General features: G+C 45.1%; 3 protein-coding genes and 1 non-coding gene across 7 annotated transcripts in view; 3 read left to right on the forward strand and 1 right to left on the reverse strand.

Moving 5' to 3' along the window:
* Positions 1–10,042, forward strand: part of USP30 (ubiquitin specific peptidase 30) — a 28,332-nt gene extending 18,290 nt beyond the window's left edge. For 2 of the 3 annotated variants that reach the window (XM_019757498.3, XM_019757499.3), the window contains 6 exons: positions 837–896; positions 1,397–1,483; positions 2,113–2,193; positions 2,293–2,512; positions 6,935–7,055; positions 7,619–10,042. In XM_019757498.3, the coding sequence (XP_019613057.2) occupies positions 837–896; positions 1,397–1,483; positions 2,113–2,193; positions 2,293–2,512; positions 6,935–7,055; positions 7,619–7,883 (834 nt within the window). In that variant the 3' untranslated portion in view covers positions 7,884–10,042. The remainder of the gene's footprint in view (positions 1–836; positions 897–1,396; positions 1,484–2,112; positions 2,194–2,292; positions 2,513–6,934; positions 7,056–7,618) is intronic. The other variant, XM_074321063.2, reaches the window with a different exon arrangement.
* ALKBH2 (alkB homolog 2, alpha-ketoglutarate dependent dioxygenase) lies at positions 9,231–14,820 on the reverse strand. 2 transcript variants are annotated; one of them, XM_019757500.3, is made up of 4 exons: positions 14,734–14,820; positions 13,346–13,769; positions 12,137–12,335; positions 9,231–10,535 (listed from the first exon to the last, which is right to left on the reverse strand). In XM_019757500.3, exons 2-4 carry the CDS (start codon positions 13,734–13,736, stop codon positions 10,229–10,231), a joined length of 897 nt encoding a protein of 298 aa, XP_019613059.3. In that variant the 5' UTR covers positions 13,737–13,769; positions 14,734–14,820; the 3' UTR covers positions 9,231–10,228. The 2 variants fall into 2 exon arrangements, with proteins under 2 accessions (XP_019613059.3, XP_019613062.3); XM_019757503.3 differs by having other exon boundaries at positions 14,701–14,808.
* TRNAI-GAU (transfer RNA isoleucine (anticodon GAU)) lies at positions 10,563–10,636 on the forward strand. The gene has a single exon. It is a non-coding gene; the product is annotated as a tRNA-Ile (tRNA).
* Positions 14,821–17,352: 2,532 nt separating the features above from the next.
* Positions 17,353–27,796, forward strand: UNG (uracil DNA glycosylase). Its single transcript, XM_019757528.3, has 7 exons — positions 17,353–17,573; positions 18,184–18,390; positions 18,935–19,030; positions 21,302–21,399; positions 21,941–22,029; positions 22,775–22,953; positions 26,606–27,796. Exons 1-7 carry the CDS (start codon positions 17,442–17,444, stop codon positions 26,744–26,746), a joined length of 942 nt encoding a protein of 313 aa, XP_019613087.2. The 5' UTR covers positions 17,353–17,441; the 3' UTR covers positions 26,747–27,796.
* Positions 27,797–27,854: the final 58 nt, after the last annotated feature.

Raw genomic sequence — 27,854 nt, forward strand, 5'->3', positions numbered from 1 at the left:
AACTTATGGTCCATTTAGAGTTAACATTATACTCCATGTAAAACATAGGAAACTTACAAAATCATAGTTCTAGTACCCCATCCTTTGTGGTATTTTTCTCATATGTGTTACATCTACATTCATTACAAACTCCACAATACTGTCATAATTTTTACTTTATTTACATGTAATGAAACAATTATATGTGTTTAAAAGAAATAAAAAGAAAACAATTTTATATTTGCCATTTTAGATGTTCTTCAGCTTTTGGTAACTCTCCAGTCATTCAAAGTTTTGTTTTGTTTTGGTCCAGATTTCACAGTTTTTATCTCAAGGAGAGTTACATTAGCCAAGCTATGCTGTCATCACCAAAAGCTGGAACTCTTACTCTATTTTACCTTCTGTTTTCTGCAATTAGTAATATAACATGCACATCTTTCCACATAATCATGCATTCTTCTCACATACTATTTTTAATATAGTATTCCATTTTGTGGACATTCTATAATTTATTTAATCATTCCCTAGAAATGTCAACTATTCGCATTTTGCTGTTATAAATAATACTGTGATGAAATCCTTGCAGTTACGTCCATGGTTATAGCCTTAGGATAAAATCCCCAAATTACGGGTCAGACATGTTATCTTATAGTTTTTCCAAGTTACCTTTATTATTATCATACCTCTTATGTTCACAAGTTGTTTTTAATAGAATTTGCTTCTAGCTCAGTACATTATATTTCATTATATTAATAATGTTGGACATCTAAACTGTTTAATAAGCATATATCTTTCCATCTATAAAGTTCTGAATTGAACTTAAGTCCTTTGTGGGTTTTCTGCAATATTTGTTTCAGAGTCCTGTTCGATTTGATACCTTTGATAGCCTTTCACTAAGTATTCCAGCTGCCACATGGGTAAGTAGTGATCTGTGCTTTCTTTTGGGTCTGTTTCAGAGACATTTGAATTTGAAAGGGCTTTGAGGCATTTTGTGTAACTCAGGTGCCACACGTTATTTTGACACGTGGTTGGGTGAACCCATCCTAATTTTAATATGTGGTACCATGGCCCGATTTGGTGGGGAGGAAGAGTGTGGGTTTTCTCTTCCTGCAGAAATTTTGACTTTTTTGAACACATACACACATACGTATTAATCTCAAATTCAAAGATATCTTAAACACCGTGGAAGTCCCTAATTGTCTGTAATGTTATGTCCTCATACCCTTGAATCCATCATACTAGCAAGTCTAGGGTGCTTTGAGCTTCATGTTTGTTTGGGAAGCATCCAATTATGTCTGCTTTTACTGTCTATATAAGCAATAATAATGGTCTGGCATTCACCTTGCCATCTGTTAATCATTTCAGTATAGCTCCCCTTGGAATCATAATAATGAGTTTTCTTCTTCTCATGCTGCAGGGTCATCCCTTGACCCTGGACCACTGCCTTCACCACTTCATCTCATCAGAATCCGTGCGGGATGTTGTATGTGACAACTGTACAAAGGTATGACTTTAACCCTAACCCCAAATATCATGTCCTCCCCTGCGCTGTGGGTCCTGATACAGTGCCTCTCCCACCATTGGCCCCGAGCTCTGCTGACTATTCCCAGAGGATCTTTTCAGCCACAGCCATTTCTACTTAACTTGGTTAGGAGATTAGAAGCTCATGGACCAAATCTCTTTCCCTGATGCGTTTTGTTTCATCCACAGAATTTTTAAAGTAGAAATTTGAATGCCATGCTTTGAGATGGGACATGCCCTCTCCTATTTGCTACCGTCACCTTCGTTGCCACTTGTCTCACACCCTGCCTTACCTATGCTGCCTGCCTAACGCCCTAAGCAATTGAATTTCACCCTCCGGATTTAGAGGGACTGTGTAGAACAGAATTTTTGAAGACACACAACAAAATAGATTATATGCCAACGTCAGAGCTTCTTTATTTCTCTTGCCTCCACTGTTGCTGTTACTTAAGGACTAAAACAGTGAAAACCCACAAATAACTGGGCAGCTATTTCAGCAGGGGGACGTCAAGTGCCAACTGAATACAGGTATAATACCTACCCTTGACAGGCAGCTCTCCATAGATGTCCTACGTCAAGAATTTTTGCAAAGAGATGTTTCTCTTATTTCAGATTGAAGCCAAAGGGACATTGAATGGGGAAAAGGTGGAACATCAGAGGACCACTTTTGTTAAACAGTTAAAACTAGGGAAGGTGAGCCCACACCACACATCTTTGTTGCCTTTGCTTTCGAGGACTCCCTATGGCCCACTCCTGACATTCGGCACTTTCTGGTTTCTCTCGCACCCGCAGCTCCCTCAGTGCTTGTGTATCCACCTCCAGCGGCTGAGTTGGTCCAGCCACGGCACGCCCCTGAAGCGGCACGAGCACGTGCAGTTTAATGAATTCCTGATGATGGACATCTACAAGTACCACCTCCTTGGACATAAACCTGGTCAACATAACCCTAAACTGAACGAGAAGGCGGGGCCTGCGCTGGAACTGCAGGATGGGCCGGCAGCCCCCAAATCAGGTGTGTGCCGGAGGAGCCGAGGCAGCAGGAATCTGCAGCACAGAGAAAAGGAATTTGGCCTCACCAGTTTTTGGGGCCCTTGTGCCATGAGGGCTTGAGTGGTTGCTTAGATTCTTGAGACTTATCAGGATTGAGGCAAAAGGGAAAAGAGGTTACAATTATATAGTAATGAGAGGTATAATTTTAAAAACGATCACAGTTGAAAAAATATAGGAAAAAAAGCTTAAGATTGCTTTCTGGTCTTTTGACTAAGCAATAATTGGCTCACATCATTCCAGTGAATTTCTTTCAATTTTCCCTCCAATACAGTCATCTCACTAAACAAGAAATATGGGGAGGAAATGTCCTGGCTAAAAATCGCCGAACATCTTATTTGGGTTGCTATTTTGTCTTTACTGAATGACTTATCTAGTTCTGTTACTGTCCTCACTTGAGGTGACTTGTTGAGTTGGGTCTCAGGGAAGCAAGGTAGCTATTGTTACCCTCAGTCTTACTGATGAGAAAATCGAGGCTTTAAGAGGTCAAATGATTGGTCCAAGGGCAAAACAGCAGATGGGAGAACTGGCCCTAGAAGATAGTGTTGGGTCATTGTTTGAAGGTATCTTATCTAGTATGTGGAGTTCTTTACTTATGGGTGAGGAAAACCCGCCGGCTTTAAGGACTGGAAACTCACCACCTGTATGCTGTACCCTGTCAGGTCAGGACTGCTTTCCCTGCACCCACATTTTCCCCACTTAGCGTCCCTTACTACTTTTATGCTTTCTTTACATCCACAGTTGCGTGGCCTGGCAAGGACATCATTTGTAGGAAGACTGTATTTTCCCCTTTTTTCAAAGGATCAGTAAATTGACACCAGGGACAGTTGGGGTGGGGAGAGGCCTGTTTTAAATCAAGGACCTCTTCAGCCTCATTTTCTCCTCTCCTGGGTGGGAGTGCAGGTCTGCTCATGTTCAGAGCCTGGTGGCTGTGATGAAAGAGGCCAGTCGTGAACTACTTGGTACTTCCAGGCCCCCCACACATGACACTTGAAAGGAAAAGAGATGTCAATTTCTCCTGAATTATTTTATCTACACCCATAAACATTTATTAACACATGTTGGTATTCTTTAGAAGCTGATAATTAAAGAAGAGAGAATGTTTAGATCAGCGGCTCACAGCAAGGAGTTTCGCCTGCCAGAGGACATTGGGCAATGGGTAGTGACATTTTTAGATGTCACCACTGAGCTCCAGCGCTGGGGCAGCAGCTGGAAAGGTGGCAGGGACAAATGGTGGGGAATTGAGTTGTCTGGCTTGGGACGAGGACTGGAGAGGCAGCTTTCTCCTGGACAGGGGAGGTGGCGGAGGCCATTGTTTCTTTGCTGAGCCCTCCCCCTTCCTGGTGTGCATGAACACAGGCAGCTGCCATTTCTGAGTCTTCACTGTTTGTTCGCCCAGCCCTGGTGATTTGAGACCTGGCCCCACACGACTTTTGGGCACACCCAGGATGCTTTCAGTGGCTTTTTCATGCCGACCGCTTGCCTTGGTTCAAGCTGCACTCTCTTAGGGTCTCTCAAAGGTTCGCAGAACCCAGACAAGCAGCATCTGGCTTGAGTGTCCTGTACCTCTGGCTGAGCAGCCCTAAGCTGGCACTAGTGGCAGCTGGCCTTGGTTCTCAGCTTGGCCTCTCAAAGGTTCTTTGAAGCACAGCACAGGTAGCAGACATCTGAGGATTTCTTTCTGACTCCTGCTAGGTGGCCCCGGTGGGGCACAGGTTGTGGCTGAAGTAGACCTACAGCAGATCCCCTTCAAGGTGGTCCTGGGGCTGGCGCCCCCAGTGGCCAGCTTCAAAACGAACTGGAGCATTATCCAGCCCCCTCCAAGTACGACACACCGAAGGGGTGGATTGGGCAGACACCAGAGTCCTGCTGAGGCAGATCCTGCTCTGTAGGGTCAGCCCCTGCACAACTCTTCCACTGTAGTCAAGACCAGACTTCACAGCCAGTGAGCCCAAGGATCAGTCCCTCACAATGATGTGCAGTTATCAACCAAGGCTCAGTTACAAGAGGAGGGCACGCACAACCCACAGAAGAGACACACCTGGAGCGCGTGGCTCAGGTGACCAGAAAGACGGTGCCACCGAACCCCACAGCACACCTACTACATGAGGCCACTCTACTAAGACCGGAAGACATAGCAGCCCTACCTAATACATAGAAACAAACGCAGAGAGGCAGCCAAAATGGGGAGACAAAGAAACATGTCCCAAATGAAAGAACAGAACAAAGCTCCAGAAAAAGAACTAAGCAAAATGGAGATAAGCAATCTGTCAGACGCAGAGTTCCAAACACTGGTTATAAGAATGCTCAATGATCTCATAAAAATGGATATGGAAACCATAAAAAGGAACCAGTCAGACATAAAGGATACAATAATGGAAATGAAGAATATATTACAGGGAATCAACAGTAGATTAGATGAAGCAGAGGATCCAACCAGTGATGTAGAAGATAAGGTAGCAGAAAACACCGAACCAGAACAGCAAAAAGAAAAAAGAATCCAAAAAATTGAGGAGAGTTTAAGGGGTTTCTGGGACAATATCAAGCGTACCAACATTCGCATTATAGGGGTACCAGAAGGAGAAGAGAGAGAGTAAGGAATTGAAAACCTATTTGAAGAAATAATGACAGAAAACTTCCCTAACCTGGTGAAGGAAATGGACATACAAGCCTAGGAAGCACAGAGTCCCAAACAAGATAAACTCAAAGAGGCCAACACCAAGACACATTATAATTAAAATGCCAAAGGTTAGTTACCTACAAGGGAGCCCCCATAAGACTGTCAGCTGATTTCTCAACAGAAACTTTGCAGGCAAGAAGGAATGGCAGGAAATATTCCAAGTGATAAAAAGTAACAATATATAACCAAGATTGCTCTCCCCAGCAAGGTTGTCATTTAGAATTGAAGGATAGCTTCCCAGACAATAAAAATCTGAAGGAGTTCATCACCACCAAACCAGTATTACAAGGACTCTTAGAGGGACTTCTTTAAGATGGGAGGGGGGTTAAGGATGGGTAAAAGGGGAAGGGATTAAGAACAAATTGGATGTTATACAGTAGTCATGGGGATGTAGGTTATAACATAAGGAATATAGTTAACAATATTGTAATAACTAGGTATGGTGCCAGATAGGTACTAGATCCATCAGGGTGATAGGAATGGGGTTGGGGTCAGGGTGAAAAAGGTGAAGTCATTAAGAAATATAAATTGGGGCCAGCCCGGTGGCTCAGGCGGTTAGATCTCCGTGCTCCTAACTCCGAAGGCTGCCGGTTCGATTCCCACATGGGCCAGTGGGCTCTCAACCACATGGTTGCCAGTTCAATTCCTTGAGTCCTGCAAGGGATGGTGGGCAGCGCCCCCTGCAACTAAAATTGAACACGCACCTTGAGCTGAGCTGCCTCCCAGATGGCTCAGTTGGTTGGAGCGTGTCCTCTCAACCACAAGGTTGCGGGTTCGACTCCCGCAAGGGATGGTGGGCTGTGCCCCCTGCAACTAGCAACAGTGACTGGCCCTGGAGCTGAGCTGCGCCCTCCACAACTAAGATTAAAAGGACAACAACTTGACTTGGAAAAAAAGTCCTGGAAGTACACACTGTTCCCCAGTAAAGTCCTGTTCCCCTTCCCCCAATAAAATGTTAAAAAAAAAAAAAAAGAAATATAAATTGATAGTTAATACAGTATGGGGAATATAGTCAACATGTAAAGATCATATGAGGTGCCAGATGGGCACTGGTCTTATCAGGGGGATCACTTCACAGACTGTGTAGATGCCTGGACCAATGCACTATAAACCTGAAGCGCTGCAGTAGAATAATATTGAATGTCAACTAAATATATACGTATATATAGTCATGGGATGTGGAGTACAACATAGGGAAAATACCATGTTTCCCCAAAAATAAGACCTAACCGGACAATCAGCTCTAATGCGTCTTTTGGAGCAAAAATTAATATATGAGCCGGTCTTATATAAGACCCAGTCTTATTTTACTCTTATATAAGACCGGCTCATATATTAATTTTTGCTCCAAAAGACGCATTAGAGCTGATTGTCTGACTAGATCTTATTTTTGCGGAAACATGGTAGTCAGTGGAATTTTAACAGCTATATAAGATTTCAGAGGGGTAGTAGCTTGGGGGGTGCGTTATCACTTTATGAGGGTTTAAATGTCTATTACATTGCTTTGTACACCTGAAACTAATAAAAAAAATAAATTAAAAAAAAAAAAACAGGGACAGAAAGGGAGGAAATTCTATGAATATACAACACAAAAAAATATTTTTTCTTTATAGCATTATTGGGTAAATTTCAAAGTAATCAAAACCATGTTTGGTTTACCCAAAGCCTCTGCCAATTTTAATTGCCTTGGGCCTTTTTCTCTTGCAGTTCTGAATCAGCCAGGGGGCCCCAAAACCCAGATGTTTATGAATGGCGCCTGCTCCCCATCCTTGCTGCCTACCCTGCCAGCCCCGATGCCCTTCCCCCTCCCAGTGGTTCCTGACTACAGGTGAGCTCCTCTTCAGAAGCACATTTTTCATTCATTGTAGACCGCTGTTTCTCTTGGTTTCCAAAATTAGCTTTTCACAAAAATGAATGACAATGTTCTTTCATTTTTAAGGTGAAACTTCACTAACACAACTTCCTATTTTGGTCTAAAACAGAAATCACTTTAAAAATAAGAATTATAAAACTATATAACATTTAAATATGTACATGTTATGTGTATGTGTGCATATATGTATGTATGTATGTAGAAATAAAACATAACGAAGAAAAATTTGAATTTCTTGGGATACCACCTAGAGTTCACCAGTTAAATCATTAAGGTGTTCCACTTTGTAAAGTCGTGTGTGTGTGTACATATACTACCCAATGTACATATACTCACAGAATGGACATCTTACCAGTAAATACGTCTGTATTTTGATGGTTGTGTACTATCCAGTTGTATGGATGTACCATTGTATCAGTCCCCAATCGCTGACCATCTAGGATTTTCCTTTTTTGTGTGTGCCTATAAACCTTCTTTGTTGTACTTGTAACCCACTGGCATTTGTTCCTACCGTTCAGCTCTTCCACGTACCTCTTCCGGCTGATGGCAGTTGTCGTCCACCATGGAGACATGCACTCTGGACACTTCGTGACTTACCGACGGTCCCCACCTTCGGCCAAGAATCCTCTTTCAACCAGCAACCAGTGGCTGTGGATTTCCGATGACACTGTCCGCAAGGCTAGCCTGCAGGAGGTCCTGTCCTCCAGTGCTTACCTGCTGTTCTACGAGCGTGTTCTTTCTAAGATGCAGCACCAGAGTCGGGAGTACAAGTCTGAAGAATGACTGTGACCCGGCCCCAAAGTCAGAGCTGATGGCACTGTCCAAACTGTCCAGGAAAAACACAAAATCAGATCATGTGTGTGTGTGCAGTCAGCCCCACTATAGTCCTTCAGCCTTCTGGTGTGTTCTAAGAGCGGGCACCACGTGGGAGCCAGTGGCCCCAATTCAAACCAAATCAGGCTCCCTGAACAGCACTGCTAGTGTACACTGGAAGGTGTTGTCATCGTGTTAGGAAAGCATTCATTATGTCTGGAGTGTCTTTTTACTCACCTGGTACAGGTAATTAAAAGAAATCAGACACCAGAAGACACCTTTTTTATATTCTGATGTGTTAGGTGTTCTCAGAGGGGAATTAACTTTGCTTGATCCTCTGATGTTTCAGCATAGATCTCTTATTTTTCGTAAGCAGGCCCATAAAATTGTTGACAAGAACTAGTGAAATTATTAAAGGCAACAATTTAGAAGAAAAAGTGCCTTTCACTTTCAATTGCTTTTGTAGCACGTCCATTCTGGAAAATATGCATTCTCTAAGTCATAGAAACAATTTCTGAAAAGCTCTCTCTTCCTCCCAAGTTTCTCAGCGAATAGCAAAAGAACAGTTAACAGATGCCTAAAGAACACAAGCCTTCCCTTTTGTATCTTTTTCTAATCCTTCGATCCTTTATATACAGTAAAAGCTCATCTGCCAAATCTGCCCTTCGGGGAAATTCTTTCACTGCTTTGTCAATTCTAAGTGAAACTCTTACATGTTGCTTTTATCTTTTGTATACTGGACTGAGATGTGATTGCTGCATATTATAAACCCGTGAGAATGGCTAGAACTGAGCAGTACCCATGCAACATCTGTGATTCCTCTGCTGTGTGGAAAACGCTTTCTTACACAAAGATCCATTTTCAATGGACGGTTATTCTCATTTGTTTATTTATTGCCCATGCAGAGTGCTTAAGGTTTACAGGTGGGGCCAGGGACTATTGTAAAAAGACACCCGCCCCCGCCTTGATTTGAGAGCTGGATTCAGAAGGAAGGGCACTGAGTGTGGGGCTGCAATTGCTCTGGACCTCAGTTTCCTCATTTGTAAAGTGAAGGGTTAGATTTGATCACCATCAAAGTCCAGCCCTTTCCACGAAAAGAAGTTTAAATTTTAAACATATAACTACAGCTGACGCCTAGTATTGTCATTTTGTTCTAGGTCCATGTTCTAAATGTATTTGTTTCCAGTAGCCTAATACAAAAAAATTATACTGAGCACCCTCTTCCCTCTTCAGGTAAGTCCTGAATGCAGCCCAGGGCCGAAGGTATTTGATAACACACAGGAATATCTATGTTTTAGCCAGATTTTTTATTAAAAAAAAACAAAAACAAATTCAAACAAACTCTTCAGAGATAAGATCTGGAATCAGACCGACCCAAAAGGCCACCTGAGGTAAGGCTAAGAGCCATGCTTCCTCTGGTGAGGGGGAGCTGGCATCCGCTAAAAGCACAAGAGGCCCAGGTGATCACCATTCCACGGGGCCCAGTGTGCATCGAGGACTAATAAACTCTCACCACCAATAAAACATACTGTGAAGGTTCTCCAGGCCACGAACACCAGGGTGAAAGCAGCAGCTTGAAGCCTCTGATGCAGTCATCACTGCTGTCCCTTCGTGACTCCCTGGCAGACCCTGGGTTTGATGTGGAAATGAGCATGCCCATTTTACCTGAGTCTGGTGGGACAAATGCCCAATTGTGTGACCTTAAACTGCACTGCAAAGTTGTAACTTTCCGTAACTGCTGCTCTGCCACTACTCTTTGAAATCTGCCGTTAAAGAGAGACGTCAGGCACAAAAGGGGCTAATCCTTGGAACGGTTAGGTAGCTGTAAGCAGACGGTCAGAGCCAGGGTTTGAGCCAAGGTTGTAAATGTGAATGATATATGTGCGAAGTCTCTTACCTGACTTAAAGCTGACTTCTTCATTTTGTAAATTATTAGGCATTAAGTAGCAGCCAAATAATCTTATTTCTAGTTTTAAGTTATTTACAGAATAGCTTCTTTTTGCAAAAACCTAAGTTAAACTAGTAGTTTATGCCATAATAACTGCTGATTTATGTACTTGCTAAAGGTACCTTTTGTATCTGCTGTGTATTATAGCAATAAAAGAATCATTTTCTTAGGAAAAAAAAAATCAACTGGTATTCTTTCATAATTGACCGATTTGATACAAATATCCTCTTTCTGAATTCTGCATTGTTATATAATAAACTCTACACTTTGGTGAAACCTTTTCTTTCCCTGTTGGTAAAGGAAATGCCAGCTCCCTCTTCAAGTACAGAGGGAAGGAGAAAATGGAAGTCTGACTTGAAAAATATTTTTACTTTTTAGTCTGCAGAATTTTACGAAACGTCAGATTGACCCGTGCAGCCAAAACCTTCTTGCGAACAGGGAGACTGTGATACCAGTAAGTGTTGGTCGGGTGGTTCATCATAAGTAAACTTCCGTGGGCCAGTGGAAGCCTGACCACCTCCACCCTCCGGGAGGGGTTTTTCCCTCGAGAATCCTTGTGCCGGAAGAAGAAGTCTCTGCAGGCCCCAAAAGAGACGGAGGCGATGGGGCTTCCAGGAGCCAGTTCTCTTTCGTCATCTCGGTGCTCACCAATGTGGTCACAGCCATCTTTATACCTGCAGTGAGAAAGCAAGCACAGGAGTGGCCGATTAGCTCAGTTGGTTAGAGCGTGGTGCTGATAACACCAAGGTTGCCGGTTCGATCCCCGCATGGGCCACTGTGAGCTGTGCCCTCCTTAAAAAAAAAAAAAAAAAAAAGCAAGCACAGTTCATAGAACAGCCCTGTCCTGAAATGCGCCAGGTTTCTGTAAGGGCTGCAGGGCCTCACCTGGTTCTATAGGTGAGCCAAGCCTGGAGCCTTTCACTTTGTCATCCAGTCCTATTTGATCACCTGCTTTAAAACTCAACACACCAATAGAAGCCAAAAACGTGTTTCTAGTTCTCCTGGTTCGTATATGTAAACCTCTATCATAAAATGTTTCTCCCTACACCTAGAATAAAATCCATATTTCTTGCACAGTCTGGCCCCTGCTCACCTCTGGGCTGCACCCATACCCTCATTCAATGCTTTCAGGCAGTAATGGTGGGATTTCCACTCCACAGACTCCAAGATCCCTCTGCTCTTCTCCAGGTGGCTGTGTGGCTCATGCTTTCTCTCCCTCTCCATTTTGTTACCAGCTCAGATGTCGCCACCCCCACGAGCCCTCCTATAACTACCATCCCCTAAACCCAGAGTTGTCTATTACCAGGGTGATTCTGCCCCCCAGGGGACAGGGTGATGTCTGGGGACATTCTGATTGCTGTGACTGGGTGGGGCTGCTACTAGTATCTAACGGATGAAGGCCAGGGATGCTGCCCAATACCTTACAGTGCCCAGGACAGCCCCTGCCACAGAATCCCTGGCCGCAAACATAAATAATGCTGCTGTTGAGAAACCCTGCCCTAAACCCAGGCCCCTTCCTCCTGGCCATTCTTGGTCAAATCAGCAAGACACATATCATCATCTGAAGCTACCTTGTTTAGCTGTTCATCAGCTAATCACCTCCCACTTCCCGCTGTGGCATAAGCCCCGCGAGGGCTGCTCAGGCTGTTCCTCCACGACATCCCTGATGCACTGGAGAATTATTTGTTGTACATGTGGATAAAATATGGTGGAATCCTACACTGCTCCTTTTGGAAGAGGCAGGAGATGGATAAATCTCAGTGCAGTGGCCTAAACAACAAAAAGTAAAAAACAAATAGGGGGGCCGGCCCGGTGGCTCAGGCAGTTGGAGCTTCATGCTCCTAACTCCGAAGGCTGCCAGTTCGATTCCCACATGGGCCAGTGGGCTCTCAACCACAAGGTTGCCAGTTCGATTCCTCGAGTCCTGCAAGGGATGGTGGGCTCTGCCCCCTGCAACTAAGATTGAACACGGCACCTTGAGCTGAGCTGCCGCTGAGCTCCCGGATGGCTTAGTTGGTTGGAGCACATCCTCTCAACCACAAGGTTGCCGGTTCTACCATCCCGCAATGGATGGTGGGCTGTGCCCCCTGCAACTAGAAAAAACGGCAACTGGACCTGGAGCTGAGCTGCGCCCTCCACAACTAAGACTGAAAGGACAACAACTTGACTTGGAAAAAAGGCCTGGAAGTACACACTGTTCCCCAATAAAGTCCTGTTCCCCTTCCCCAATAAAATCTTAAAAAAAGAAAAAAAAACCCAGCAAGTAGGGTGTCACCTGTTGACGAGCACAAAGTTGAAGGTCTGTCCAGTCACCAAAGAAACACGATCCCGGACTCGCTCTAGAACTGGAATCCAGGGCTTTGGAGACAGCGTAAGGCCTGAGAACGTGTAGGTCAGCCCAGCATCGCCATATGTCGCCTGCTTCCTTGGTACATTGTGCCACTTCCCAAACACCTGCACCCTGGCCAGTGCACCTGGGCAGGTGAAAACATGGCAGCTCAGAAAAGCATGTGGGTGAGCGCCCTGCACACTCGCTCCCTGAGTTTCCAGGAGCGAAAGGGAAGTAAAACAGGGATAACATTTAATGCCCTGATGAAGACCACCCCGCAAAAAGTCATTGTAGCTTGCCCGAAACGTGCATGTAGAACAAAGACTCGTGTCCTACATTTAGAGAAACATGGTCCTAGTCCAATTTCTTTTAAAACACCATAACTTAATTGCCTTAACTACAGTAGGAGCAGAATAAAGAGGCTGAAATGCGAGCAAGATGAAGTTAGGTTACACACTAGGGTGATTTTGCCAACTGTGGGGGACTAAGGGCGTAGTGCCCCTTGAAAGGTGGGGCTAACACAGCTTAGTCTGTAGTTTGGGGTCTGCCACCTTACAGCCGTTCTCATTGTGTGGTCTCTGGAATAGCAGCATCCACATGACCCGAAAACTCAGACACTAGGCTGCGGGGGCACGTCCTGTCCCAGCAATCCAAGGTCACACAAGCAACAAAGTCCTCCAGGTGGTGCTGAGAACCAGGTGCGCAATTACCTGGTTATTTGTGGTCTCTCCTACTAGACTGGTGCTTCTCAGCCCTGGCTGCACGTTAGGATCACCTGGAAGCTTTTTAAAAACACTTATGCCCAGGCTGTACCCCCAGATATTCCGATTCCATTGGTCTCAGGTAGAACCCAGCATCTTTTTCCTTTTTTCAGCTTTCCCAGGTGATTCTAATAAACAGCCAAGTGCAGATTCGCTTGGCTCGGGAGCTGTAACTCTTTAGTCATCTATCAGTTCCCAGTGGGCAGGCAATCCTGCTTTCCTCAAATTTGTATCCAAAGCTCCTAAATAGGGTCACGGCCCACGGAGGTCCAGAGAATATGTGTTGAAGCAATTAACGAACTCATGAGTTATTAATGGCTCCTGAGTTCCGATTTCTCTAAACATCGTTTTATCAAACAAGCCTTCAGCACATAACCTGCAGTCCTCTGCTTACCTGTAAAATATTCTATTTCTTGCTCCAACTCTCGGAAAATCTCGTCTGCTTCGGCTTTGCCAAACAGGACTGTGTAATCGCAGTCCAGGCCCTCGGCTCGAATGCGTCGCCAGCTGGGACCCGCTAGGTCAACGCCATTCCTCGGGGTTTCTCTCCTGGGCCTTTTCCTGGTGCTTTCCTCGTTTTCTCCCAGCTCTGCTGGACTTCCTCCTGTCTGCTCTTGCTCTCTCTTTCCCAAAAGGCCCCCTAAAGCCCCCTTCACCAAGAATCTGTCCATCCTGTCTTCACAAAGCAAGTGACAAAAGCCAGTGGCCAGGCAAAGAAAGATTGCCCAGGGTCTGTCCCAGATGTAAAAATGTACTTGGTGGCAAAGTGATCCCCACAGCAGCATTCCTCTTCACTGTTTTTAGTTTCACACCATGTCCTAGAAAGGAAGTAGGGGACATTAAAACTAAAAGGGTCCCTTGGGATGACCTTGGTTTCCCCCACACACACCCCTGGCTAAGAACTAGAATCACCCAGTTAGCTTGCAAAAACCCAAATGCTTGCACTCCACCCACAAGGCCCCTGAATTTTTAAAGACACACGCCACCCCTTGCAATTCGCAGACCACAGGTAAATGAGGAAACTATAGTCCAAACCCTCGCTTTACAGATGGGAAACTGACACCCAGAGAAGGAAAAGGGTTTGCCCAAAGTCATGCAGAAAAGCAACCTATCTCTTTTTTCACCCATACATGACCGGCCCGCACACACCAGTATTAAAAAATAGGTAAGTATAGAGCCCCGCCCAGTGGCTCAGGAGGTTAGAGCTCCATGCTCCTAACTCCGAAGGCTGCCGGTTCAATTCCCACATGTGCCAGTGGGCTCTCAACCACAAGGTTGCCAGTTCAATTCCCACATGTGCCAGTGGGCTCTCAACCACAAGGTTGCCGGTTCAATTCCTCCAGTGCTGCAAGGGGTGGTGGACAGCGCCCCCTGCAACTAAGATTGAACATGGCACCTTGAGCTGAGCTGCCGCTGATCTGCCGCTGATCTGCCGCTGAGCTCCCAGGTGGCCCAGCTGGTTGGAGCCTGTCTTCTCAACCACAAGGTTGCTGGTTCGACTCCCACAAGGGATGGTGGGCTGCGCCCCTGCAACTAGCAATGGCAACTGGAGCTGAGTTGTGCCCTCCACAACTAAGACTGAAAGGACAACAACTTGACTTGGAAAAAAGTCCTGGAAGTACACACTGTTCCCCAATAAAGTCCTGTACCCCTTCCCCAATAAAAAAAAAAGGTAAGGATAGTAATCATCAAATGGATGTTCCTGAATCTAAATGTAACACAGTTAAACGTGATCATACGCACACACACCGAATTTTGATAAGAAAATAAGAAGTGTAATACGTGCGTGGGGTGAGGGTGGCGAGGGTTCTCTTCAAAGTCTCAGACAAACCCTGCGCAGCTCCAAATCCAGCAAACGCTGTAGAAAGTGCTGGCGGGAAAGAGAAGACACTTAGCCGGATCGTACTTCCGGGTAATTTCAGCTGCAAGCTGGGAAACTCAGGCAAATTTGCAAAACAAAGCAATGGGCGGGCTCCGGGCGCCACCTATTGGCCTTCTGGGCCCGTCGCAAGCATTACTGTATTTGAGTGTAACTAGTATGTTGAGGGTCATCTGTGGTTTGCGGGTTGTTCCATGTCACCTCTCTCTGAGGATTAACTTGGAGTCCTGACAGGGAGTTGGGCCATTATTGTCGCAGGGAGGGACACGAGTTCAGCAGACCGACGAGAAGTTTCCATTTGTCTCCTGCACTCTAGCTGTGTGGCTCCTACAGGTCACTTGCAGTCTCGGCTTGAATGGCCTCACCTGTACAGCGGGGACTACACAACCTATGCTGTAAGAGCACCTTGAGCATTAAATGAGAGGACATGTGAGAAGTGCTTCCATGTTCCAAATATTAATAAATATCAGGGTCTGTTACTGCTCATTTTGTTTACTCGGCCTTCCCCAGTGGAATGAAAGCTCTGGGAGGTTGGGGGCTTTGTTTTGGGTCTTAGTGTACAGTTCTGCAGGTTTTGATAAGTGTACATACACAGTTGTGTGACCACCACCACCATCGAGATTCAGAACATTTCTATCACTGGACAAAATTCCCCCAAGCTCCCGACCACACCTGTTTTCTGACCCTGCAGTTTTGCCTTTTCCAGAATTTCATATTAATGACATCGTACGATGGATGGCCTTTTGTCTGGCCTCTTTCACTTAACATGCTTGTAAGATGTATTCTCGCTGTTTGCATCAGTTCTTTTCATTGCTGAGTAGTATCTGCTGCATGAGTGGGGCAGTTTACTGACTTACCCGTTGAGAGACATTTGGGTTGTTTCCAGTTTGGGGTCATTACCAATAAACTCACTATATCCATTCATGCAGAAGCTTTTGTGTGAATACAGATTTAAGATTTAAATTGGGTAAATACCTACCTAGGAGTAGGATTCCAGGAGAACCTGGAAAGTGTATATTTCACTTTATACTAAACCGCTGAACTGTTTTTCAAAGTGGCTGTAAGGGCAAATTATTTTAAATGATGGGCTTCTCCCCTTATCCGTAAGGTCCTTGTCCTAGGCACTGGGACAGAACAGGAACAAGATAAAGTCCCTGCCATCCTCCAGGTTACATTTTGGAGATGGAGACAGAAATAAGGAAATAAGGAAGGTAATTTTAGATAGTACAGAGAGCTATACATAAAGTGACTGGCTAGAAAGTGGAGCAGAAAGAGAAAGCCTTTCAGAGGAAGGGTCCAGAGCTCAGACCAGAAGCTTCCAGGCAGGGACACAGTGTGTGCAAGAATGTAAAGGCCACACGAGGGACAAGCTGGTTAGTCCAGTGAATGCTGGGACCCAGATTCAGTCATGGCACAGTCGTAGCAGCCTTGCCAGCGGGGTAAGGAGCTGGGATTTTTATTTTAAGCATATTTGGAAACTAGAGAATTTTAACCCGGGAGTTATGATGTAATTTACATTTCAAACGGATCCCTTCCTAAGAAAGAGGAGACCAGCGGGGGATTGTGAAGCAGGTTAGTTAGCATGACTTCAGGCAGCAGGAATTCCTGGCAGAAAGGACAGGGACAGTCGTATCTTTAAGGCCATAGCCCTGGGAAACATCTTTAGCACCGGAGAGCTGGTTTGTTTCAAAAAGCTGAGAATTTGATAAAACTGTACCAGTAGACGTCAGCTATTCTCCTTAGATACACAAGAAAAAGTATAAAAACAGAAGTCTTTGCTTTAGCCGATGGGCATCCCAGCTTCAGGTACCCCTTCCGGCTCGGGGGCTGTGACTCTTTGCTTTAATAAACTATCCGCTTCTGCAATAAAACCACAAACTGCTTCAGTTAACCTCTCTGGGTCCCTGTCCTCATTCTTTTAGTGCATGAGGCCACGAAGCCGGAGCACCAGACACACATCAAAAATTCATCAGTTGTTGCCAGGAGACGGAGAGCATCCGCTGAATTCAGGCCTTATTTTGGAAACAGAATCAAGAAGACGTATTGATGGTTTGGATGTGGGGAGGAAAGAAGGGAAAGAGACGAATCCCAGGTGTATTGGGATTGAGGGGTGCGGTGGTGCCTTTCGGAGGATGCCTACTTTGGAGTTTAATCTTCACGACCTCAGTTAAAGTCTCCCTCAAACCTTACAGGTTAGGCACAACGTTGCACAGCTTCTGCTTTACTTTGTCAGTAAAATAGGTTGTGAAAATTGGAGGAGATAATGCAGTACCTAAGCGCTAAACACATACTATTTCAAGGCTAATTTCACTCCCACAACAACAATACCGGGCAGGTACTTTTATCTTTTTACAGCTGCGAAGTGGAGGGACTTACCCCCAGGCAGAGGTGTGACGCGTGAATATAATGAATGAAAGAATAAGTAAAATGAATGAACCCAGCCCACAGCAGCCCCTCCCGCACATGCGCACGAGGCCCTTCACCGCCCCCCGCCCAGCCCCCCGGGTCGGAGCATGCGCGGGCGTCTTGGCGCGAATTGGGGGCCGCCAGTGCCTGCGCGAACCTCGCTGGTCCTCAAGCGGCGAGCGTCCGCTACCTCCTCGGATTCGGGATGATCGGCCAGAAGACGCTCTATTCCTTCTTCTCCCCGAGCCCCGCCAGGAAGCGACGTGCCCGCAGCCCTGAGCCGGCCGACCCGGAGACCGGCGTGGCGGCGGTAGCTGAGGATAGCGGGGATGCGGCGGTGAGGCGTGCCGGGGACCTCTTGTGGGGTCCGGGGTCAGGGGAACGGAAAGGAAGGCGGTGGGCCTTGGGCGACCAAGGGGTTGCAGAGACACGCCGCTGACCGGGTAAACTGGTGCTGGGTGTTCAAAACAGCCGCCGCGGTGCCCCATCGGCGGCCATGCTGAGGGACCAGCCAATGGGAACAAGCCTCGGGCCCCACTGCGCCTATCGGAAGCGAGGGGGCCGTTCTCTTCGTTCCTTCACCCAATCAGAGGAAGGAGGGGGTGGGACCCTGGGGGGAGGGTTTTTGCCGCGAAAAGGCCACGTGGGGACGTGAGTGGCGTGTCCCGCGGGGTGGGGCGTCTGGTTGTAGTGCATCCCCTGAAGCCGCTCCTCTGCCCCCCTGAGTTTACTACCAAACTCGAAATTTGGGGCATCGGCCTGTTAGTGCAGAGCCGAGCTAAGGCCTGGATTCTCAGAGTCCGGTTTTGCACCGACCTCGCGGGTGGGGCTGAAACTCACGAATGGGTGTCCTCTGCAATGGGCCTTTGGGTTGGGGGCGCAAGCTGCGGGCGCCTGGGAGAGGCCCGCTGCAGCTCCTGACCCGCCTGTGCGGGGACCACTTGCAGGCCAACCCCCCCAAGAAGGCCCGGGTCGGGCCGGAGGAGCCCGGCATACCGCCCTCGTCGCCGCTGAGCCCCGAGCAGTTGGTACGTATCCAGAAGAACAAGGCCGCCGCCCTGCTCCGACTGGCGGCGCGCAATGTGCCGGTGGGGTTCGGTGAGAGTTGGAAGAAGCACCTCAGCGGAGAGTTCGGGAAACCCTATTTTATAAAGGTAAACGTGGAAGCTGCCGGCCGTGTGTCTTGTTGGTGTTGCAGGCCAAGGCCACGTGTATTGGAGATTGCTTTTGTAGTCTGTTTTCCCTCCTTCGATGTCCTTTTCACGCTAAAGGGGGTAAAACAAAACCATAGTGATATGAATCCGCACATTTATATTAGTTAAAGTATTTAAAGACTGTAAGATGATATCCTGGCTTCTTTTAATCCTTTCAGTCTGCTTTCCAGGAAAGGGTGGCATAGTAAAACCACAAACTGGACTGTGTGAAACCTGGCTCCGCCTTTAAAAGAAAGAGGAAGGGGTTGGCATTATAGGAAATCAAAGCATCTAAGCCAATCACCTTTGGCCCAGCCCAAAGGAAGGGGGAGGGAATTGAAAAGATTGAGCGACTGGTGGGGAGCAGGTACTGTTTTTATTTGTTGTTTTTCAAAAGAATTTAGATAAAAAACATGGTAAAGAGTGAGATAATGCTTCAGTTAGCTTTCTTATTGAATTATGCTTCCCAGTGAGAATCTGATTTTAAATCTAGTTTCTCTTTCAGCTAATGGGATTTGTTGCCGAGGAAAGAAGACATTATACTGTTTATCCACCCCCAGAGCAAGTCTTCACATGGACCCAAATGTGCGACATAAGAGACGTAAGTACAAATTGTGGATGAATTTTAGTAAAAGAGGCATGGGAATCAAATAGTATTTCTTACTTAGGGACACTGGAATTAAGCCACTGTCCATAATTCAGTTAATAAGTAAAATACTGAAATTGTGAGACTTGGCAGGCTCTATGTTAGCCTGTATTTATTTTTTTAACTTGGACCACGTGGTGTTTATGCAGCACAAAAGGAAAGTATGTACATAGACTATGTGTCTGTATACTCTCATTTCTTGGATTTTATTTAATCCTGAAACCAACCCCATACCAGTGTTAGGTATTGTTTTGGGTAGTGATAAGGAAACTGAGGCACAAAGCAGTTAAGTCTTTTTCACCTGGGTATAATCGACCCCACCTTGAAGAATAGCTCAGTATTCTTTCTGTCTGACCACACTCTTTTACAGTTGATACTTTCACACTTTTAACTTCAGGCCCTAACAGTTTTGCTCTCCTGTTAGTAAATCCCTTTGCTTCGGTTCATTACATACAACGGCTGTTGCCCGGTGGCTCTGGTCATGTCAGTCTCCTGTTCAGAAGCTTGTCTGTGGCTTCCCACTGTCTGAACTACGAAAGCTGAACATGAACATGGCCATGTTATATTGCCAGCCTCCACCTGCCATTGTGCTTAGATTTGGACAGTGTGGCAGCCCTCTCCTCGCTTCTGTCTTTTAAAAACCAACTAGATCCATCTGTGGTACCTCATTGAAGCCTGTTCGCCACAACTTTTGTGATCTGGTTTTCCTCTAAATCCCTCCAATATGGTTAATATCTGTTTACCCTAGAGGTTTTACATTTTGTTCTCCTTTTCCCTCTCTCATTTGCAAGCTGAGAGCAGGAATCCTATGATTTCATAAATGTCTAAATGCAATAAACTATCTTGTTACGGCTGCTACACCTGATACTCAGCAAACTTCAGTTTTCAGTTTAGAGCAAAGACTTTGAATTTAACTCCTTGTTTTTGAAGTTAAAAACTAAGTCCTTTTAAATTCAGTAGTGTTTTGCGCCTTGTTTGAATAATAGTATGCCCTATTTTGAATACCAATGATCAAGATAAATAAGGAAGAATAAGAAAAGAGCAAGAAACTTCTGAGATCAGATGTCCCAGGGCTTCTTTGTAAATGAGCACATGGAGGGGCTGGGAGATTATTTGGTTCCTCCAAGGCCATCCCTTATCCATGACCAGAACTGGAAAGCTTCCCTGCTGGGACAGGTTGTTTCAGAATGGAGACTATGCAGGGGACACGTGAGCACCAACAATAGGAACGGAGAGGTTCACAAAAGCTTTCTGATCATGGGAACAGCTAAAGCTGAACTTTGAAGGATAAGGTATATGTCAGCTATGGAAGATTCTAAGAAGGAGCCCATGGGCGGAAGCATGAGAATGAAGAAGAGGTGGGCGGTCTCCAGAACAAAAGTACTGACTGTATTTGAACACTGCCCCTGACAGTGACCTAATTACTTTTCACTGCATCTTGCCACCTACTCCCATGGCCCTTTGACCTGACCTCATTCTCTTCTGGTTTCATTCCTTAGAGAATATAGGGGAACAGACACCTTCATATTGCTGCTGGTGGGAATTCTAGTTGCTTCAACTCGTTGGAAAGCAATTTGGCATATGTCTATGAAAATTTAAAATACACTTATCTTTTGACCAGCAACTCCACTGTTATAAATATTCCATAAAAAATAAAAGCAATAGCATGTAAGGATATATGAATTAGGACATTTATTGCGTTATTTTTTGTAATGGAATAAATTGTGAACAAGCTGATGCCCGTCAGTGATGGAGCTCTATTGACCTGAATGATCCAAAATGTGTGATGTGAGAAACACAAAAATGCAAGGTAATGAGTGCAATAAATCCAATTCTAAAGGTAATTAAAAATGGTTGAATCAGGATGGGATGGGGATGACCAGGAGATGACTAACCACTTTGTTTCTGGATGGTTGTACTTGTTTCAAGGATGTATTTACTTTTGTAATTTGAAAAATGAAGGAGATGGAAGCAAAGTTGACCCCAACTTGTTCCATATAACCTGTGTCAGAAGGGAGGGGGCAGTGCGGCAGGGTGATTAAGTGAACGATAATTTAGTACTGGAAAGAAATGGTGCCAAGTTACCTACTTTCTTCCTTGGGTTTCTGCTTGGGTCAGGAGGGGGGCTGCCCTTCTCATCGTGTCCCTGTGTATAGTCAGCCAGGTGTTCATTTAAACTGCCTACTACACTACAATGTTTCATTTCTTGCCACCTGGTATTCGCAGGTAAAGGTTGTCATCCTAGGACAGGATCCGTATCATGGACCCAATCAAGCTCATGGGCTCTGCTTTAGTGTTCAAAGACCTGTTCCACCTCCACCCAGGTATGATTGCTTTATGGATGGGTCAAGTCCAATCACAGTTACTCTCGCTCAGATGTGTACTTTGCAAATTGCAGGTATGCCTGTTTGGGGGGCTGGGTCTTTGTGGGGGAGAGGGTTGGTCCTGTGCACTGTAGGATGTTTAGCAGCACCCCTGGCATCTACCCTCTAGATGCCAGCAGCACTGCCCCTCCCCCCCCCCCCCCCCCCCAGAACTAAAGAGTTATAAAATGGCAGTGAAAAATGTCTTCGAATATTGCCGGAAGTCCCCTGTGGGACAAAATTGGCCCTAGGCTGATTTACTTAGGTCTTTCAAAGTGCTGTTCCTTAAGTCCAAGCACAGATCAAAATGAAGGTCCTTGGCAGGGTTACCTATCAAAGGAATGCTGGTGTTTCCTCATGGATCATAGAGGTTTGTCGCGTCCTTCTCTCCAGGGGCTGCTTCACACGCTGTAATTTACACGTATGTTAGGGGTTACTGAACTTTCAGAATGGTGCCTAAGATTCTGTTTTTATTTGTTTGTTTTTTCCGGCTTGCTTTCAGCTTGGAAAACATTTATAAAGAACTGTCTACAGACATAGATGGTTTCGTTCATCCTGGTCACGGAGATTTATCTGGGTGGGCCAAGCAAGGTAAACCAACCACTGGTAGTTATGTCTTGGGCAGATTTCAACAGTGTTCTTTTCTGTACACTTGCTTATGTTTGTAAAAGATGTCAGAGAAGAACGAGAGAGTTCTAATAAAATAGCTAAATTTACATAAGTCAGAAAATGTATCTGTTTTATTCTGCAGCCAATGTTTTCTTTCATGCTTTATCATAATTTGAAATAGAAAAGTGTGTTCCTCGTTACTACTATTTTACGTTTATCCACTTAACCTAATTTTGACTGGTCAGAAGGTGGCCTCACTTGTCATTTCAACACATTTCAACATGTGTTTAATACCTATCTATAGGACTTTTTTCTTTCTTCTTTGACAAACTATAACTGGAATAAGGAAAGAGTATTTACTCTTGTGTTTTCTTTCAGTTAGATTTTGTTTTGATGAAACATTTCCTTTTGTTATTTTCTGGGGTTATTTAATATCACTTAGGTTTTTTTTTTAACAATTCTTTCTGATGAGGATAATACAATGCACGTTTACTATTGCAAACTCAGAAGGTGTTGAAAGTGCAGAAGTGAAAGTTGAATGCCCTCTGATCTTGCCCAGAGGTACCCAACAGTCTGTCGTAATGCTTTCTCTATGACCGAATTTCAGGTGGCTGTTCTGGATTCCATCATGAGAGTGGTTTCATCATGTGTTTAGCCCCTGTGATTGGGTGTTAGGCAGACTCATTTCAAACTACCTTTAACCTTTTTCTTTGGTGTGTGTTCGTAGGTGTTCTCCTACTCAACGCTGTCCTCACTGTGCGGGCGCATCAGGCCAATTCTCATAAGGAGAAAGGTTGGGAGCAGTTTACGGATGCGGTTGTGTCCTGGCTAAATCAGAACTCGAATGGCCTTGTCTTCTTGCTCTGGGGTTCTTACGCTCAGAAGAAGGGGATTGCCATCGATAGGGTATGTTTTTAACAGTTTAAATCAGGTTAGAGAATTCCAGGAATCCTTCCAGTGTGCTCCTGGAAAATCCAGGTCATAAATAGGAAGCTTGTTTTCCCTTAAGATTGTTAAAATGATGGTTGGGTTTCCCATTGAACGTTGAACAAAATGTAGACAAATTAGAGGAACGATTAGTGGTATTTGAGGAAAGCAACTGGTCAACTTCTGATTTAATACAGTTAGTAATACAGACATAAACCTGTCATAAATACAGAAAGTGACACTGGTCCCCAGGTACCATTCATTTAACAACTGATGCAACAAGTGACGAATGAGGTAAGTTTCTTGCTGCCAAGAAGTCTGAGCATATATAGAAAACATGAAGTACCCCACTTAATCACAAATTTAACTTCCTGTATGAAAATGCTATTGGTGCTTGATAGTCATTAAGCCTGAGCTCTGATTGCCGATACTCTACACCACTAAACAGTTCTTTCATCATGGCCCGCTCTGCAGTTTTCCCCAACTTGTTCCTTCTCCATTCTTCTCCGTTTACCTACTCAAGCGCTTACGGACCTGGTTACTGAGATTGACAACCAGAAGTCCTCCTTGATCTCTCCCTCCTCCCCTTAAATGAAGTCTGTCAGAATCCTGTCAAATGCCTCCTAAAGATGTCCCAGTCCCACTGCTGCTTGCAGTAGACACTGCTGCCACTTGGGTGAGCCACCATCACTTCTTCAGGATAACTGACCAACTGGAGATTAAGGCGGTGTGATGGAGAATGCAGGGGGGAGGGGCGAGATGGGGGATGGGAGAGGAGTCAGGAACAAGTCTTTAGCTTGGGCAACTGAGAGACACTGAATTAGGAAGTAAGCATGAGGGACAAATTGTGGACACTTCAATAAGTGAAAGTAAAGGGACCCAACAATAGTTTCTGGGGTTTCAGAAATGTGCAAATATATCGATCCCCTGCTATGTGTCAGGTAGCAAGTCAAGCACTCTTCATGCAGACTCTCACTACTCTGGGAAAGGCTGTGAGCGTAGGTGTACACTGACCCAATTTTGTATTGGGGCTCAGACAGATGAAGTCACGTGCCCAAAGTTACATGAATGGCGGAGCCAAGATTAGACCTGCTCTGGAGCTTCGGGCCTCCTAAGCAGCCTGCCGTCCTGGGTGGGTGTGGGCCCTGTGAAGTTCTTATGGGAGTGTGTGAGGATTCTAAGCCAGTGATGGAGTGAGTTCACGTTTTTTTTCACTTTACTCACGTGCCAATTATCTCATCCATTTTCTCTTAAATTGAGTTTCGTTTTGTAATTTAGTTTTTTTGTGTGTTTTTGTTTTTTTTAACTTTTATGTGTTTAAGTGTGTTTATCTAGGACCCATCAGCTCTGAGTCAAGTAGTTTCAATCTAGTTGTGGAGGGCAAGTGGGGATCGAACCGGCAACCTTGTTGTTAAGAGCACGGTGCTCTAACCAACTGAGCTAACCGGCCGCCCCCAAGTAATTTAGTTTTTTAAAGGTAGATTCACATGATTAAAAATAAAAAGGGGTATTAAGATATATGGTGAAAAGTCTCCCGTCCAAGTCCCATCTGTTCAGTTTCCTCCTGGGCTTGAGAAAGCAGTGGTTTTTATTTTAGTTTCTGCTATCTCCTTCCAGTAAAAATATATATATATGTATATATTTTATATGTGTATATATATATATATATATACACACACACACACACATATATATATATATATATATAAAATAACAAGCACATAACAGTGTGCAAGTCAGATTAAAAGGTTTGTTTTCATATAAAGTTTCTGTGTGGATGAACAAGATATTTTCAGGTATTTTTTTGAGGAAGGGCATAATAGGAATAAAATCTGGCGTGACTGAATTAACTGCTAATATCTGGTTATCTAGGTAAGAAGTACACATGAGTGATTTCCAGCCTCTGCCTTAGGGAGGTTTTATGGTCTGTATAGCTCTTACTCAGTATATTTGTAATCTTTATTGTTAAGCATGGTTTGGTTTGAAAGGAAACAGTTGTTAAAGTAGCTGGATATTAAAACCAAGTTGCACATCCAACCCAGTGTCTTGCGTGAGCACCAGTTCTAAATATTCAGCTGCCTCCTTACTGGTGACCCAAAGCACATCAAATTCAACATTTTCCAAGAGAAATTGTCGTTTCCTCATCCGTTCCTCATTAAACTTGCTCCTCTGTACTGCCCAAGGATAAAAAGGACCTCAGCTGTCCAACCGGATATCAGGTATCATTCATGACAGCCCTACCTTCTCTTTCCCCCTCCCTCCTTTCCCCCCTCCTCACCTTACATCCAGTCAGTCATTCATAGCTTTGATTCTCTTTGCTGTCTCAGACCGTCCCATCTGACCACCTTCTCCCTGGAAGGCCTTGACTTAGGCTGACAAGGAGGGGGCTTGGGAGTACCTCTGGCCTGCCTCTCAGCCTCATCTCCCCTCTTGTGACTCTTAACTCCAGGCTGACTGAACCACCCAGGTTTCCCTGTGCCCCACTTCTCGGCCTTCCTTTCTCCCCAGTGTGGAAGTCTTTGCCTTCCCCAGAGACTGACTGACTCGTCCTTCAAAGCTCAGCACAGCTCCCATTCTCGGGCCTGTACTGCATGCCAGACAGCAGGCCAATAACCACTCACCCTGTGTTACTTCTCAGAATACTCTGTACCACACTGTCACTTCTTATTTCATAGTAACTAGAAGCGAGGTGCTGTTGATAGCCCCAATTTACAGCTGAAAAATGAAGTGCAGCTTGGGTCAGTGACTTCCCTGTTGCTGCACAACTAAGTGGCAGGGCCAGGACTTGAACCCCGGCCGTCTGGCTCCAGGCTCTTGTGTTAACCATACTGGGCTCCTTGGCATCAGTTATGGCCCCTCCTGGTCCCAGCTACTTGAAAGCAGGGATGTTTTGAAAGCAGTTATTTGTTAGGTGGTTTTCATTTAAATACAGAAAAGAATAAAAAGAAAAGCAAATGTCTATTAAAGTGTTTCATATATATATATATATATATAGCAAGGTGCAAATAGAAAGTAAATGCCTTCCACTGTTTCTTTTCCCTGACAGAACTGCTCCAGTGTCTCGGTTATTTTTCTAAAAAAAATTTTTAATGCAATTACCACTTTATTTCCCTTGCTCTATTTTAGAGGTTTTCCTGCATCAGCCTATGTAGCTAGATTGGCCTTGTTCTCCTTGTAGTCATGGAGTTCCATGGTAAGAACTTCAGAGGAACAATTTGTAGGCAGTTGTATAACACTGGCTTTATATTAGCTTTTACCTGTATAAGAAGTATCTTTGTGTAGGTCTGTGCATCCTGATTTCCTTTAGCAAGTACATTCTAAGTGCAATTGCTGGGTCATAAGGGGTGAGTGGAATTGCTGGATAAGATATGAGCACTTCCAGTGGCATAGATGGCACCAAGTTGGAGACCAAGACTGGTCCTCTCTCTGCAGCCTCAGAGCCTAGCAAAGGTAGTGGCTCTATAAAGGAATGAATGCACTGATGTTCTATGAATTCTGATGGCAAATAAATACACTTTGGAAAGTGGGAGAATTTAGAGAGGGCAAAGGGAAGGGCACAGCTGCCTTCAGGTGCAAGAGCCGTAAAGTCCCAGATGTGCCACCTTTTGGTCCTTCTCTCGCTCTCTTTCAGAAGCGCCACCACGTGCTGCAGACTGCTCATCCCTCCCCTCTGTCTGTGTACAGAGGGTTCTTCGGTTGCAGACATTTCTCTAAAACCAACGAGCTGCTGCAGAAGTCCGGCAAGGAGCCCATCAACTGGAAGGATCTGTGACCCTAAACTGGGGGAGGCTCTCCAGGCAGTTTTCTAGAAGCTGCTATTGAAGTATTTGTCAGTTACAAGTCTAGTTGAAAAAATCATTTCCCTAGTGATGCTGGAGCACTCTGCACAAGGGAAATAAGTTCTGGTAAAGCAGTCATGAGCCGGGCTGCCCCTGAGTCGCAGCTTTTGTTTATCCAGCCGCACAGGCCCAGTTTGCCCTGCAACCCCATGTCTGTCTTTGCAACATGGCTTGGAAGGGAGAGGAGGTGGATGGAATATTCAAGACTCCCCCCTTCTGTTCTCTTTTTGATTCAAGGGGGGAGATAAGCACCTTTTTGGTGACAGCCAGCTGCTACTCGTTTTTTACCCAGTAGGTTAGACTTAGGTTATAAGGTGTTGGGAGTTTTTATTGAGAAAGCCCCCCTTTGCCCAACCTGGTGTTGGGTCTCAGCCAGGTCCACTGACTGCCCCTTTGATCCTTCAGAGCCCTCAGGCCCCGCCTTGAAGGAGATAATGGGGATGGTTTTTGCAAGTTTCCAGATATTAGGGATCCATTTCCTGACAATAGTAGAGGTGACAATTTCCTAAGGAGCAGTCCTTGGTGTGAACTTTCCCAGACTGGCAGAGCCCAAGACAACTGGGCTGGTGTCTTGAAGAAAATGCTGTCCTTGGGGTGTTGTAGGAATAAGTGGAGGGACGGAGAAGAGGGGGCTTTTTGTTTTTGTTCTTGTTTTTTTTTTAAGAGGAAATGCTTTTCTACTAGGCTTATCCTGAGTTGGTTTTTTAAGGCAGCGTAGTGCCAAATGCTGTTTTTTATAGACTGAAATCACTTTGGGATATCTTTTTCTGCAACACTGGAGAATTTTGCTCTTAAAAAATACTTAGGAAAAAAAACTTAGGCGGGTGTATATATGTATTTTTTTTTAATCCTTTGTTTAAGAGACAATCTTTATTAGGTCTGCACCTCCATTCTAGATCCTGTTAAGAGATGATATTTTGCTGTTAGCGGGGTTCAAGAGTTAACCCTGCTTGAGTTTTCTAATAAAAGGTTGTTGAAGTTTCTCTGTGCTTAGTGCCCTTTGTGCCGAGTGCCCTTCAGCAGTCCCCTTCCGGGCAGTGG

Source organism: Rhinolophus sinicus, chromosome 9, assembly GCF_057876585.1.
Source record: "Rhinolophus sinicus isolate RSI-liver-muscle chromosome 9, RSI-T2T, whole genome shotgun sequence".
Classification (NCBI taxonomy): Eukaryota; Metazoa; Chordata; class Mammalia; order Chiroptera; family Rhinolophidae; genus Rhinolophus; species Rhinolophus sinicus.